Here is a 16,222-nt window from a genome sequence, read left to right on the forward strand (position 1 = left end):
ATATGAAATTAATATTGAAAATCGCTTTTAATTTCTAATGTTCCTAAATTGATATCATAACACTTTACTCCTTATGGCAAATATATTGATCAATTGATTGAGTTTCAACTAATTCAAGTGAAGAAATCAAAACTCATTTATATTTAATTGAGAGCCCTTAAAAAGTTCTTTGAATATTCATCAATTACGTTTAATGGACAAAAAGAAAAGTTTCCACTTCGTTTGCAATTATCTAAAGGGAAAATTGCGTAAAATTGGAAAACTTTGCACTTTAATAACAATTCAAATTGCATAATAGCTTAACAATTTACCATATTAGCATATCAAATATGCAAGACATAAATGTTTTGTGCAACATTTTGTTGTATGAGCTGCAATGACATTAAATTAATTTTTATTTTTAAGTTGCTACTTAACAAACAGAAATAACACATAAGCAACAACAACAACAACCACTGACATTGCTAATGTGTTTTGATTTTGTTTGTTGGTCTCGATGTTGCTTTGACTTACTTTGAATTTTTTTTTGTTTTTTTCTGTTTCTGTGACAAGGCAAGGCGCTAAATTTGTTTATGGTATTCAAGCAAAGTAAAGTGAGCTAGAGAAAACACCTCAAAGAAACACAGAGAGAGAGAGAGAGAGAGAGAGATCCAAAGTGGCACAAATATTTTGTAATTTGTAATGCTATTTTGTAAGTTTTTCTCCTTTTTTTATTTTGTTTTGTTTTTGTGGACTATTTCGTCTGATGCATTGAAAATGTGTGAGCAAATGCATAGAGTGACATACTTGACTACACACACTACCAGCCAAATATCTACACATAGAAACAATATATAGATGCATTTATGTATCTTTAAGATATTTTCATAAGTGGTTTTTTATATTGGATTATAGACTTAAATTGATATATAAATGTAGCTCTTGATAATCTTCGAAAATGATTCTTTTGTTTTTTGGAAACTTGGTTAAATTTGGATTACCAATAATTGTTTCATTTTTTTTTTAAAGGATCTAGATCCTAATTTGAATTCGAATAGGATACCTAGTTCTGAATTCCCATTTTAATTCTGTAACCATATTATCAATTAGGGGTGGAGAACAATCGATGGCACTATCGTCCACTATGGATGGTGCCTACTATCGATAGTTCTCCACCTCTATTATCAATATGATGACATATAAACTTTAATTTTCCCAATTCCTTACAGTTAATTTATTCTTGGATTCGAGTAGTTAAAGTAAACATTAATCTTTGATTGATGAATTTTTCACTGCTTCAGAAGTACATACATACATATGTATATTTGGGACTTAGTATAAAGGACATGGACATAGTTTGTTTGACCCATTTATTTAGTTGGCCTGGTCTCCCTGACAATGGCGTCAAACGAAACGAATTGGGGGGAAGTCCCAAGTTGTAAATCGATTTGACAGCGAAAGTAATCCACATAAAATTAGTTGGACGAACTTTGATTAGTATTGTTAGTTGTTAGTTGGTTAAATTTTGTGTTTTTTCTTTTCCTTTCTACTTCTGCAAGTATGTAGAGTGTTTTCGAGTGAAAGCCACCCGGCAACGCCCTGTCACGTAGACAATTAAGGCAACGTTGCACGCAAAAACTAAATACAAATAGAAAACTAATAGGAGGAAAGGCATTAGCATAATGCGGGAAGTTGAACTGTTTACCAGCAACAACAGCTTCCCGCTTCCCAAGCCCAAGTAAATATTGGAAGTTGTTGCCAACGGGAGCCATCAGTTAACTAACTGATTGTAATTTCGTCATTGGGCCCCAACAAAAACACATTGGTCAATAAACCATGGTTCTTGGGCTCGTCCAAAAAATTGTTTTCTTAAGCGTAAGAGAGAGCATTGTCTCGTAGTGTTTTTGGGTTGCTTGACCGATCGACCGCTCGACCAGACGACTAAGCAAATGGCAACAACAAAAACCGGCATATTTTTGGACCAATGACGACACCATTTCAACCTCTCCCCCGCCATTCTCTGGCCACTCCTTTCTTCTCGGTCTGCCTTCAATTTTTTTTATTTGGATTCTAACGCTCGTTTATATATAAATTAAATCTGACACGCATTTCAGGTCTGCTTTTTATTTCACTTATTTTATTTTATGGATTTCTTTTGGATGGATTTCGTTAGCTACATACGCACAAATGTCTGTGTGTTTGTGTGTGTGTGTGTGTGTGTAGACGGTGTTGTACTCGTAGGGTTTCTGTTTTTATTGCCGTCTTCTTTTCTTTTTTGGAATTTCTACATATCGTTCTGCTTTTTGTTCAGGTTTTTTTTTTTTGGGCATAGAAGAGAATCCCCAAAAAAAAAGAAGAAGAAGAAGAAAAGATTGGATTCAAATTACGGTATTCAAGCTTCGTTGCATGTAGGAAACAAAAAAGGAAAATGCCAAAAACTAACCCAACAAATTTTCGTGACTTGTGGACTTTTAAATGCCCTTTTTGGAGATTAAGAATACCACAAATATAAATTCTTTAAAAATTTATTTGACCTCAATAAAGATTCAACCATTTTATTTAACATTTCATATGTTTCTTGCACTCATTTTCATCTAGTAGTTATTAATTAATATGTCCCTACTGAGAATAACTTTAATATTACCCCACACTGCTTACAGGGTATCGACACTCAAAGCAGACCCAGACAGTGAGCAAGTGAGACAACACCACCGGCAAACCGGCACCACCACCACTGCCGCTGTCAGCCGCACCACCAAGTTTGTTGACCTTCATTTGAAATCAAGGGAGGGCAAAAGGATCACCTGTTGCAGCAGCTGCTCTTGCCTAAAAACAAAAATTCAAGAGCCATTGAACCCTCAATGTCGTTTTCAAGAGTTTCAACACCTCCACAGAGATTAAGCGAAAGAGAGAGAGAGAGAGAGAGTGAGAGAAATTGTATAGATAGTCAAACTGAACAAAGGAAAATCCCAGCTTTAAATAGAACAAATGCTCTACAGATGAGTCGTCCACTCAATCAAAACTCGGCTATTGCAATTGCCTCACTCGCATTCAGATTACAAATTATTACATAATTCTTTAGTGACAACAATTGAAATTCTTGGCGATTTAAATAGCAGCAAGGCGCTTCATTCAATTGAAGCGTTTATAATCTGACACACACACACATGCAAACACACCCAGAGTAGAGTATAGTATGTAAATTTATTTGTTCCCCTGCCGAAATAAAAATACAAATCGAAACAGAACTCAGAAACAGTTGAAAGAAGAGTCAAACGGGATCAATGGCTCCGTGCGGCCCCCCGAAAAAAGTTGAATAACCCAAAACACACACACACACAAACACACACAGAGTCAGTGAGCCGATTGCCGGTGTCAATGTGTTTATGTGTGTGTGTATCTGTGTTTCTCATTCGTATAAATCTACAGTTCACTTACTTATTATGCATAATTTTATTTTGTATTCAGCAACGTGGCAAACAAATTGCATTAATAAATAAAAGTATGGACAGGCGCCACAGAAACCAACTAACCAGTTGAAGGAGTCGTTTGCCCATGAGTAATATAATGAATGAGACACTATTGAGGTTGAAAGTCGAAAGATTCACCATCATCAACATCATCATCATCGTCACTAATGAATCATCTGAATTCCAGTAACATATGGAAAAAGAAGTGACTAAGTTGACTACATCAAAGATTAATATACTGACAGAACAATCAGATATTGAATAGAGATTACTTTTGTATGCAATTGATAAAGGAAAGTCATTTGATTTTCTTAAAATGGCTTTTCTTTTACTTTGACTGGGTTGATTCTTTAGAAGGATTACCCATAGTTTCATTTACACTGATGACATACTTAAAGCCACTCTTTTCCCTCCACATCTTTATCTTTCTATTTTTCCCTTGTGTGTGGCAATGAGATGAAATCAAATCTAACCCCTAAATTCATTCATTACATATCGCACATACATGTATGTATATTGACTATATCCAATTGCATTTCCTATGTGCATAAACTAAATCCATCCTACCCCCTACTTCTACCTACCTACATATATTCTATTACATACGATTTCTTGCCCTTTATTCATACAATGGAAATCTTCATAGTCCGCCCCTTTATGTGTATGCCAATGTGTGTATATGTGTGTGTGTGTCCATTCTATGGAGTCGTCTCAATACGAAACTAGAAATTTATGCGAGAGTTTCCTGTTTCAATTAAATTTTATTAGTGACGATAAAATTTTACGAGTTTGCATTGTAAGCCAGGAGCAAGCAGAATCCAGTGAATGAAGAGGCAAACAAAAAAAATGTTAGAAAAATTCCACAAAAAAAAAAAAGGAATCTTTTTGCAATGCATCCTGTGAAACAAAAAAATAGAAAACAGAAAATTCGATAGCGTAATAGAAGAGAAATTGTTATTACCAAATTGCTTAAGGAATTTGCATTAATTCATTTAATATCCAAAACAATTTCCACCCACACGCATCGACGTCATGAGAGACAGAGAGAGAGAGAGAGAGGAGAAGAGCTAATGCGAATCTGAGTCAGGTCGCTATATTTACATTGTGACGTCGTTGTTGATACTACACACAACCGGCTAAAACGCCCACCGCCTACGCCCGGGGCCAACCCTCAATAGCAGCTAATAAAACTCACAACTGGCCAATAGAACAAAAACGAGAGGAAAGTAAATATGATAGCTCAAGGAGTGTGGCGGGTAATGGAGGGACGGGGGCGGTTGGCAAATAATCGCTCCCATAAATATGACCTGCAATGAAAATTGCATGAAAAGCATCGCACACAGATGAAGACCAAGCAAATAAAACTCAAGAAAAAGGTTGCTTCCTCCTGTTTCTTTTTTCCCCACTTGCCACTTTCTTTGACCTTTTTTTTCTTCCATTTTCTTTGGTGTGGAAATGAAAGTGTAAAAGTACGGCTTAGACATGGCCAGAAAGATATGCTACGTAAGCAAACAAACCGGGGGGATATAGTAAAATCATTTGCTTGCTTGCTTCCATTACGTATACGCAATGTGGGACGAGATGATTTTGCTGCCGCCGCTTCTTCGTCTTCTTCTTCTTGTGCTACGCTGTTAATGATTGCCGTTCATGATGATGCCGATGACGACAAAAAATTGCGTAGCAGATGCCAATGAAACGGAAGCATTGACAACGCCCACCACAACAGCCACGCCTCAGTCAACATCAATGCTGTGGCAATGGAATTTATATGACCGAGAAGGCGTAAAACCGAATGCAAAAGGCAAAAGCAAAACAAAAAGCAAAAAAAAAATTTGATTGTTATGTGAGGTGAAAACTGTTAAAGCTTAAGCATACCAACACATTTGCTTGACAACGTAACGGAATGAAAGGAAAGGCAAAGGCTATGAAGAGGCGACAACACCAAGAGGGTAGGTAGGCTGGGGCAAAGGGTCAACACGCTATATACCCTGTGAGATTAACTTAAGATAACATGAGTTAAAATATTCATTTTGAGGACAGCGAGGACACTAGATCGGGATGCCCCTCATATCTAAGTGGGTGGTCTGCCAAGTTATTGGCATCAGTCATCTATCAGTCAATCAGTTGCATCAAAGTCCAGTAATCTTTCTTGTTTAAGTCCAATTAATGGCTGACGGGTATATGGAAGTCGATGCCTCTCACACGTTAAATTTGTCTATTTTTCCATTGTGGCTGTTGCTGGTTTTGCATGTTGCACGAAACCCATTCAAGTTAATTTAATCGCGTAATTTACGCATGATTGGCATCGAAAATGCGTGAAGACATCGGCGACATCAACGCGATGCTTAAAAGCTTTTTTTTGTTCCCGCCGTTCATATACACATACACACACATACATACACAGCTTTCGAAATGTAAATAAAACTGAAAATAACGCCGGAAAGTGTTGGGTGGGAGTAGAGATGGGAGGCCGACGCGTGTTAGAGGGAGAGAGAGCGATGACGTTGACTGTGACTGTGCGCCTACGCGGATAGGGAAAGGCCAAAAATACAAAAAAACGAAGAAGAAGAAGAACAACAACTCTTGAAATAAACAAAACAAAATCGGAAAACACACACAGGCACACAGACAGAAAGACAGAGAGACAGACAGGCAACTGTAGGGCCAGGGCCAGAGCACAACATAACGGCGAGAAAACAAAATGGCGACCATATTGCGTTGTAGTTTTACAGAGCTTGGGAAGCTGCCATTTTGTATTTTCGGGCGATGGCGCCATCTCGCTCGCACGCACGCACTTGCCCAAAAATACATATATATATATATGTATATGGCGCAGATTGACCGGCTGACCGAATGAATGAATGAAACAATGAATGAGAAAGAGAGAGAGAGGAACTGACACAACAGATTGCATTGAAAGAAAGAAATATGTAGAAAGTGGCTAAAACGGCGCTTCAGCCAAAAACGCAGACAGACAAATTACTCTGCCCCCCCCGCATAACCCTCCCCATTCCATCAGAGGCCCGGCTCGGCCCAGTAGCAAAACGTTAGAAAGTGTGAAATTCAATTTAAAAAATTTATTAGACGCTTATACTAACACATTTTAATCCAATTTTTTTCGTTTTCAAATATTTTAAGCGAAATTATAGGTCTTAAATAACAATCAGCAGCGTTAGAGATAGATAAGCTCCCAAAAATTTAGTAATCCAAAGGGGGGAATCCACATTTGCCACTTGAGATCTTCAAATCTGTGACTCCTGTTGCTGTTACTATCGATTCCCCTTGGATTGAAATTAAGACAAACTGTTGTAAATGCATTTCTGCAGCTCCAGTCGCTGCTACCCCAAAAACTCGACCATATTCCCTTCCTTTAATTTTGCCCTTTAATTTTTTTGGGGTTTTTTGTTTTTGGGTTGTAAGTATGTCGCAGGCGTAACGGGGCCCCGGGGTTGGTGGGTAACCCAAGAGCATTTGAGCATTTTAATTTGATTAAATTTCATGTGACCCAAATACCGGAAACAGTTATTTTCGGTGCCCTAGACGCTGCTGCTGCTGCTTTTTCCCCACCAGTGACAATGGCCTCGCATTATGGGGCAAAGGCAAACGCAAAGGCAAAAAAAAAAGGGGCAGCCAAACCAAAAAAAAAAAAAAAATGAGGCAAGAAGACGCAAAGAACGCAAAAACAAAATCAAAATTGCTGGAAAATGGTTGTGGGTGGTTGTTAGAGGGGTGAACTAACTACAGACATACTAACACACACACACACACACATACAGACACACATCGACGGGGAGAGACTTACATTTTGAATGATATAAACTGGTAACGTTGACGTCTTCTTTCATGTTATCCATATTTTCAGTTGCCACATGAAAAGCAATTTTCATGCGTGGCTTCTTCTACTTCTTTTGTTTGGTCTGAAAGACCTTATCTGTGTGTGTGTGTGTGTGTATGCGTGTCAGCGGGCGGCCACAAAGTTGCTGCGTATTTCCGTTTAGCCAGCAAAGCCAAAAAAAAAACAAAAACAAAAACCAAAACCAAAACTCAGACCCTAAAACTAAAACTCGAACCCTAGACGACCCAAAGAGCCGGTTTTTCTTCAAAGCAAAAAAGAGAGACAAAGAGAGAGAGAGAGAAGGAAAAAAAATAAATAAAATATACGCACACCATCTCATCATCAGCAGGCCTGAGCGTGCGTAAAGTGCGTAACTGTTGTTGTTGTTGTTGCTGCTTGGGAAACGGGTTTTGCGGGGACAACTTCTTAGCCTCCGCCTCCGCTTAACACAGTTGCTCTCGCTCTTTATCTCTCTCTCTTTCTCTCTCTGGCCCTGTGATTCTCTTTAGGTATATTCCTTTCTCACTCTCCTATTACTTTGCTTGCTGGTGGTGTGTACAGCTGTTTTCTGTTTATCTCGCACTTTCCGCTTCTTCTTAACATTCGTATTTTTGTTTACGTTCTGTGGCACGCACACACGAGACCACGACCACACGACCACCCCTCGCTACTCGTCCCTCCCTGTACCATACCTTACTCATCCTACCCATAAACAGATCCGGGCCGGGCCTTGTTGAGTTTGTGTGTATGTGAAAGTATGCGTATTTGTATCTATGTGTGTGTGTGTTCAAAGTTGATTACTCTACTCGCAGATACATTTACTTCTCTCTCTCTCTTTCTCTCTCTCGCTCACTATGTTGTTCCTCTTGATTTTTCTTCCTTATTTTATTTCAATTTGATTGTGCGTTTTCTTTTTATTTTCTTGCATTTGATATTACAACGGGGATTTCCTCACTCTGCAACACAATTCAAGGCATCTCTTGACCCCCTCTTCAACTGGGCGGGGGGAGGGGTCATTACTTAATCAGCATCGCTTTCACTTTTAAATTAAGTCACATTTTTTGATGAGTTAAAACCCAAAAAAAAAGACTCTTAAAAACCAAATTATAATAATCAACTTAACCCAATTTCTGTGTAAACGAAAATTGTTAAATATCGATAATGAAATCTGAAAATATTATTGCAATTAATTGTTCAAATTGCCTAAAGGGTTAAGTAAATAAACATTTCATAAATGTTTTGACTTATACATGGAAATCAATTTGTTCAATTTCAAAACAAATAAAACTAATCGACAACCATTTTAGATAAACTAAAAACAAATACCAAAATGATTGCCAGCCATCCCAATTTAACCCATTTGACCCAAATACCAAGCCCAAATAACTCATCTTCTCCTCCTCCATCTTGCCCCTTCACACCTACATATCTACTGAATGAGTTAAAATTTCAAGTTTATATAGAAAGAAGAGCTGCCAATTTTAAAGAATAATTTGAAATAATTGCTGAGAATATAATAATTTGCTAGAATTGCACTTCCTGTGCTTGGAATCAGAACTATATAGATCAAGTCTTTTCTAACTCAATCAAACTTTGGATTTTAGCCAGATCGCTGGCCATTTTATAAAGAAGATTATATTATAGTTTACTATTTAGCTATTTCAAGATCTACAAAGATATATTACTAGCAGTCTTTGTCAACAGTCCACTCCACATGCTTTACACTAAAACTAGTTGAGAATTACAGCTCAAAATCTTTAAAAAGTGATTTCTGGTTGACTTACCCCATTTACAGTTCAATATGTAGCTAAAAATGGGTTAGAACAATGTAACCAACATTCTTCTATATACTTATAGTCAATTTTTTAAACTCAAGACACAATTTTCGTAAACTGTTACAGGTGTTGGCCAAGTGTCCGCCAATATTTATGTATCTACCTGCCATTGTCTTCCTCCATAACAAACGAGAAACAAAAAACCTCCCCAAAGCTCCCAAACTGGAAATCGAATCAACCTCTTTTGAGTTGGAGTTGGAGTTTTTACAATGTATGTAGTTTTCTTTCTTTTTGACTTGGGCTTGGGCATAAACTTCATTTACAGCGGGTCCATAGTTCAATTGCCTAATGATTATACTTTTGATTGGTTATCGAAATTTCCAAACTTGTTTTGGTTCTTTTTTTTTGTTTTTGTGATTTGCTTATAACCTGTTGCTGGTTCCTTTACACAATGTGAGTCATTTTTCTGTCTGTCTGTTTCTTTCTTTTTCTTTCATTCATGGCCATAAGTGGGCATTTGGGTCGCATATAAAGAAATTAAAACTATGACATTTGATGAAGATCCACAGAACATTAACATGCTTTATGCCATTCGTCACACACAGATACACTGACACGACACTCACACACACACACACTCACACACACACACACTCACACACACGTTAGCGACATCTGTAAGCCAAAACCTTTTGAAACCCCAGAGGGAAGAAGAGAAAAAGTCGTTCAACCTGCTCGAGCCGGCAAAAAAAAAAGGTCATTGAAGCATGATGACCGATTTCACAAAAATTTAAGTTCAAATTTCGTTTTTTTGATTTCTGTTTTGAATCGGTCTAAGTACTTGCTGTAATTTATCGTTTCCAATTAGAGAGAATATTTGCTAAAAACCCAAGCAACTTTCTACCTGGGTCGACAAGGTCGATTAGTCATTAGGCGAGCAAATGGGCAAGAGATAGGGACCGGGGCAGTAGTAAGGGTATCGGAGTTCAAGTGACCTGCCAGACAGTTGTCATTTTTTTCCAAGCCAACAAACCGAAGACAGAAAACGGCACGCAGGCAAACAGCCAAAAAAATGAAAGAAAAAATACAAAATAAAAGAAGAATATGTTTTGCCGGTATAATAAAACCATAGCAATGCAGCTCAAGAAAGGGACAATGGTGATAGGAAGGGGACGGTGACGAGAACGAGGAGAAGACAGAGAGGAGAGGAGGAGGCAAAGACTCAGGTCTTTAGCCAGGTTAAACAGCGGGCAGTCCGTCCCGTGGAAGGGATGTGAATATGGTGGCATGCAGACAGGATTACCATGAAGCGTGTTAGACAGGCAAAGGCACGTTTTGGTGAAAATTGTCGATTGCCATAAAGCCAATAATTGTCAACAGGCAAGAATTCTCAAAGACAGGCCAACACGCAGACAGGCACACACACGCACACTCATATAAGTGTGTGATAATTAAAAGGGAATTCTGTGAAAGAAAACCAAAGATAAAAGACTTATTACTAAAGATTCTAAAATTTAACTTAATCTTAGGCAAAGGCTTACCATGTAGTTACTCAGGAAATAAGCAAGTAAGTACATACATAAAGTAAGATTTTTAAGTTAAGATGCCATCAATTTTAAAAGACAAAAAAAAGTGAAGTGCACTTTCTGCTTTTTACTTTTGACCAACTTCTTTCTTGAATTTGCTCAACAAGAAATGGGTCGCTGCCAAGAAAGAGAGAGTACACACACACACGGAGAGAGAAAGAGTGAGTGAGAGAGATAGATGGAGGGAAGTGGTGTGAGATGGATAATTAATTGCCCCGACCGATTACAAAGAATGAAAGTAAAAATTTCGAAACGAAACAAAAACCGTACCAAAGACAAGTTGCGTGTTCAAGACTTTTCCAATGTCATTAAACGAAATTTGCGAATAACCAGCCAAAAGGGTCGTGCTCCTGAAGTGTCAAGGAGGGGAAGTGCCAACGACTACTGGTATTGAGTCAGGTCCACAAGCAACAACATCAATTACCACAAAATATATACAAACATATACAATATATGTAAAAGAAACAAAAGTTTCGACTAGTCGAAGTTTAAGCACCCTTAGCAATCGACTTAAATTTTTTGTTTGTTTATTAATTAAGCATTAAAATAATAATAAATATGTTAAATTTGCTAAAATAACAATTGAATCAATTTAAAGTTTTTTAAAATTAAATATCTTTAAATATAAATATGGACTAATTGAAGTCGTTAATCTAGATCATCTCTTATAAGATTATTTATTAAGGTTTCTCTACTGATTGACTAGGAATATTATTCCATTCATCTCTGATGAAACTATTTATTGAAAATTGTCTACTGTCATTTCTCTTTGACTAATGGAGGAAATAGAGTAACAGATCTATAAAAAGAAATAATGAACTAAATCAAACTTGTATCAATTTTAATGATTTACAGATTAAAGTCAAATTGCAAAGTGAGAAAATGGAATAACTTTTCTATTAGCAAACAGTTAACATCTAGAATCTTGACCGGCTTTGGCTTAAAAAGGAAATTCATCTTTCGACGTATTAAAACTAAATGAAAGATATAATTTCTTGCAAGAGTATTACAACTTGACAAATTGCCTCTGACATTTTCTTTGGCATTTGTGCTTAATATTATTCTTTTTTTCTGTAGTTATTTTGTTTTTCCCCCCACCCCATCCAAGATCCATTTGCCTTCATTAAGTAGGTAGGCCGGCTCTGGAATCCTGTTGGCTCAAAGAACGAGAGAGAGAGAGAGGGGGAAAAAGAAAAACCAAATTCATGGGCTAGCAATTAGATGGCAGACGTGGCGTATACGTCATTGTAATTGAAATGGAAATGCCGAGCAACAAGTTTCTCAGTTAAAATAACCTTAGAATTAATTGCCTCACGTTTCCGTTCCGTCACACACACCAACACACACACACACACACCCATGGTATACACACACACCTCCCTCCCCCAACTAGTTTTCAACTAGTTTTGTAAACAAAAGCCAGTTGCTCAAGTTGAACCGAACCAAAAAAACACAAATTCAAATTGAAATATTTTCTGTGTTAAATTAAAAAAAATGTATATTAGTATTATATACGTATATATATACGTATGTATGTATGTATATCTAGATATGTGTAGCATACACGTGACCATCACATGGCAGAGTAACCGAGGACAACTATTGATAGATAGATATAACATTTTCTTTATATTTTTTTTTTGTGTTTCAAGTTTCGCTTACGAAATGCCAACCAATTGTTGATTGAAGAGCAACAAACAAATAGTGGTTTTTTTTTTACAACGGAAAACTCGAAAGAAACAAAAAAAAACGTTGAAATGGCTCTTCAATTTTTTGTGTGTTTTTTTTTTTTTTTTGGGTATATGATGAGGTCATAAGATTATGTCAAACCACATTTAGCTTGTAAATTATGGAATATCTGATAAACTAGAGTTACATTTTACATTTGTCTTTGCTCCATCTCTAGCTCTCTCTCTCTCTCTCTCTCTTTGTTTTTGAAAACTTGATCAAGTCTAATCGCATCTGTTAGATACATTTTCAATGTGAGGAAGAGACACGAATGCTGACAAATTTATTGACTCGCCGCACGGAAAAGATACGCGCAGCTGACTTGGCATTGAAGACAATCTATGTACTATATGCATTTGGGTGTGTGTGTGTGTGTGGGTTTTGTCTAAATGTATCTTTCAACGTACAATGCAACAATTACAAATGTGTTTTTTTTGCTGCGATTATTAGTTGCCAGGGAAAGCAGCAGGCTGAAAACAAAACGGCAAAACGTCAAGATAAAGATAGAAGATGAAAATATTAAAAAGAAATGCAAAGCGTTAGAGTAGGATAGATACAATCACAGCTTGATGCCGGCAGTCGGGTCCATCTCTGGAGCGCAGTCAGCCGGCAAACCGCCTGAATTTGGGTTCACTCGGTGTGGCACATACATATGTGGATGTGGCCACAAGCATACATACATATATGGAATGTGTGCGTGTGTGTGTGTGTGTGCCCAGCGTCATTTATCTAACTATCTTTGCCTCTATCTATGTATCAGTATCAGTATGTATATCTGTATCTGTATCTGACTTATGACGCAATTGCTCAAATGAAACAAAAGACTCAACTGATCATGTTTTGTTGTTGATGTTTGTTCGAATGCCTCCAAGCCCCCTTCAATTTAGAGAATTAATCTATATAACATGGATTGAATAGATTGAACCTCACATCTATACTAACTAGAATATAGTGCAAGTCTTTGTTCAAATTAACAATTGAAATTGTTTAAACAAATTTTCTGTTTTATCTGATGGCCTTTAAAAATTGTTAAAGCTGTTTACAATTTTCAAATATATAATTAATAATTTCAAGTTAATTCCATTTAATTTACTCTAAATAATGTATTATGAATACTAAATTATAGGAAGCTAATTAGACCACCTTTTTTTGAAGGCTGTAAAGTAAATATTCTGGTGGCGAGTGGGGGTAGTTAAAAAAACTATAACTCTATGAAAAAGTTACCTCTCACAGGTATACAATCCAGTATCTACCCTTTAATATTGGCCAGACTAGAATAAGACAAATGCCAAAAAAAGGGTTGTAAATGAGTTTTAAAATCGTGCTTTAACTGATTTTTAACTGGCTTTTATTACAATTTGTCTGTCAAAGAATTAGGTAATTAATACATGGCAAGTTTCCAAACACCAATTCTTGAAGGTTATAAACCAAACAATTAGTTAGCTCTTTTGTTTAGAAGATCAACATCCACTTATCACTCGTCATCATTCGAAAGATGGTGACCCAATTGGAATACCTCCAGAATTCTTAAGTTTCTAATTGAAATCAAATTTGTTGAAGGACAAGTGTTGTCAGTTTGGGAAGTTCCCCACCTCAATATAATTAGTCGAAAAAGTGTTGAGAGCATCTCTGTTTGCTATAGCTAAGTGAGTATCTTTAGATAGCCCTGAAAGTTTTTTCTCTTCTCGGGGTTCAAAAAAAGAAAAAAACAAAAATTCTAAACAAATTTTATTACGACATCGGCGTCATTGGCACAAGAGAGAAAGACTGAGACAGCGAGTGAGAGAGAGAGAGAGGAAGAGAGAGCCCCAAAATGAAACGATGTTTCACTTGAAAACTATTTGATGTGGTTTCTCTCGATCTGTGAGCGAGTGACGTAATTATATATATTTCTTTTTGGGGCTGTGGCCTGGACAAAAATTGAGATGATCGGGAAAAATAGTAGATATATATATGTACATATGTATATTGGCTACGCTTGGAGACCAAATCAAGAAGGCCATGCTAGAGAATAACCCAATTACGTGCCGGAATGCGACCCTCAAAAACAATTTTTTTGACCAGGCATACATACATATGTATGTATGAGTGCATAGTGCACATAGAACGTGATTGCACATAAGTATGTACATACATATATATACTATATATAGTAAATATATGCTCTGAATAAGCTTGTACATAGATGCATGTACACTTTTTTGTATGCTTCAACCTTGACATAGTTAATGCCGCTCGTCGTTGTCGTCGTCGTCGTCGTCGTCGACGCATCGCTGCCTCTGGCTTTAGCTTTGACTCTGCCACATCTAACACCCACGCCCACGCCCACACCTAAAACTAGCCGCACACTCACCTCGATTCCAGTTGTGGTAATCTTGACAACCACTTCGTCCTTGCTGGCATCATGATGCACCACATCTCCACTCTGTTCGCGTCCATTGTAGGTGAGAAAGACACGCTGGCCATGCTGCAATTGTATGCCTATTATGGAACGGAAGCCGGGTCCAATTAAATCCGTTTCGCGAAATTCCTTGATCATGGCATTGCGACGCAATGCCTGAGCCGGACTGATATGCACACTGGCAGCGGCGGCAGCGCGACGCGTCTCAACAATTACCGAATCCGTGGACATGGAAGAGGCACCACCACCACCACCACCACCACCATTACCGGATGACACAATATTTGGTGACAGTTGCGATTGTTGTGTCTTGAAATCGAAACGGACAATATAACGCGTATCGGCATTCAATTGTGTATCGCCCGGAGCTAGGAAAGTGGGTGGCGGTGCCAGAGCCATTGATAATCCCTTCGAGGATGATGAGGATGCTGGCGTTTTAACATCCGATATGACTCCCGAATACCAGAGACCATCGGGTCCTGGAGCACACACTTTGGTGCCAATTATTGAGCGTTTTGCTAAGCGGCGACCGGTGGACATTTTGTATTTTGATATGGAAAACTTTTCGATTATGAAAAATTTGATGTTTTAGGGGGGGTTTGGGATGGGGACTGTTAAATTGGTGGGGTTTAAAAGTGTTTCTTGATTAACCCTCTTTTTGTGGGTGGATGGTGTATATGTGTGTGTTTCTCTATTTGATTCTAATGCCTGAATTTGGCTTTCTTATAGCACATCATTTTTTCCACACTCAATTTTTTTCCTTGGGAATTGCACTTGATTTTCTTTTTTTTTTGTTGTTTTGGAGTTTTTTCTTTTCTTGCACTACACACTGAAATTTTGAACTTTTGTTGCACGGTCTTTTTAGAGTTTTTGTTTTCGTTTTTGATTAAATTCTACGCGATTATTGCTTAAGTCTGTGACACGTTTTTGTTTAATTTGAATATATCATTGGTGGCATTCGATGGTTGAATGGTTGATTTTTTGATGATATTCTTATGATAGAGCTCTAGGCAAAATGTGATACGTTGATTGAAATGCTGATTGAACTGCAAACGCTGACTGAGCGATGATGGCCGAGGCAGTGCATACAATTTGCCACAAATCTTAAGCTTCCTTAGCTTTAGTTTTACATCCTCGCCGTCGATGGGGGGGATCCGAATGGTGTGGCAATTGCGTTTGTGCCTAAGCATAATCCAATTTTGGGCTGCAATTTAAACGTCAGCTTGACCTTTTTGCTGGCGTTTCGAGAATTCGAAAAGGGATTTTTTTTGGAGTAAAGGGCTTAGATTGGATTGATGCTTGATTCTCAGGGTTAGCAGCAGGGTTATATTAATTTGTTGTTTTGTTTTCAATTTAATTCTGATTTTTCTCTTTTTTGTATTCTCTTTCTTTTGTTTTGCTTTCACGGTGCTTTCGCTGCCGGTCGTTTCACTTTTTGTAAAGTTTTT

At 37.5% G+C, this 16,222-nt stretch overlaps 1 protein-coding gene across 2 annotated transcripts in view; it reads right to left on the reverse strand.

Annotated features, from left to right (window-relative positions):
- Positions 1-15,550, reverse strand: part of LOC6651558 (zinc finger protein 395) — a 139,063-nt gene extending 123,513 nt beyond the window's left edge. Inside the window, exon 1 of one of the 2 annotated variants that reach the window (XM_047012900.1) lies at positions 14,727-15,550. In XM_047012900.1, coding sequence (XP_046868856.1) covers positions 14,727-15,314 — 588 coding nt within the window. In that variant the 5' untranslated portion in view covers positions 15,315-15,550. The remainder of the gene's footprint in view (positions 1-14,726) is intronic. The other variant, XM_023180748.2, reaches the window with a different exon arrangement.
- Positions 15,551-16,222: the final 672 nt, after the last annotated feature.

The sequence above is a fragment of the Drosophila willistoni genome, chromosome 3R (assembly GCF_018902025.1).
Source record: "Drosophila willistoni isolate 14030-0811.24 chromosome 3R, UCI_dwil_1.1, whole genome shotgun sequence".
Classification (NCBI taxonomy): Eukaryota; Metazoa; Arthropoda; class Insecta; order Diptera; family Drosophilidae; genus Drosophila; species Drosophila willistoni.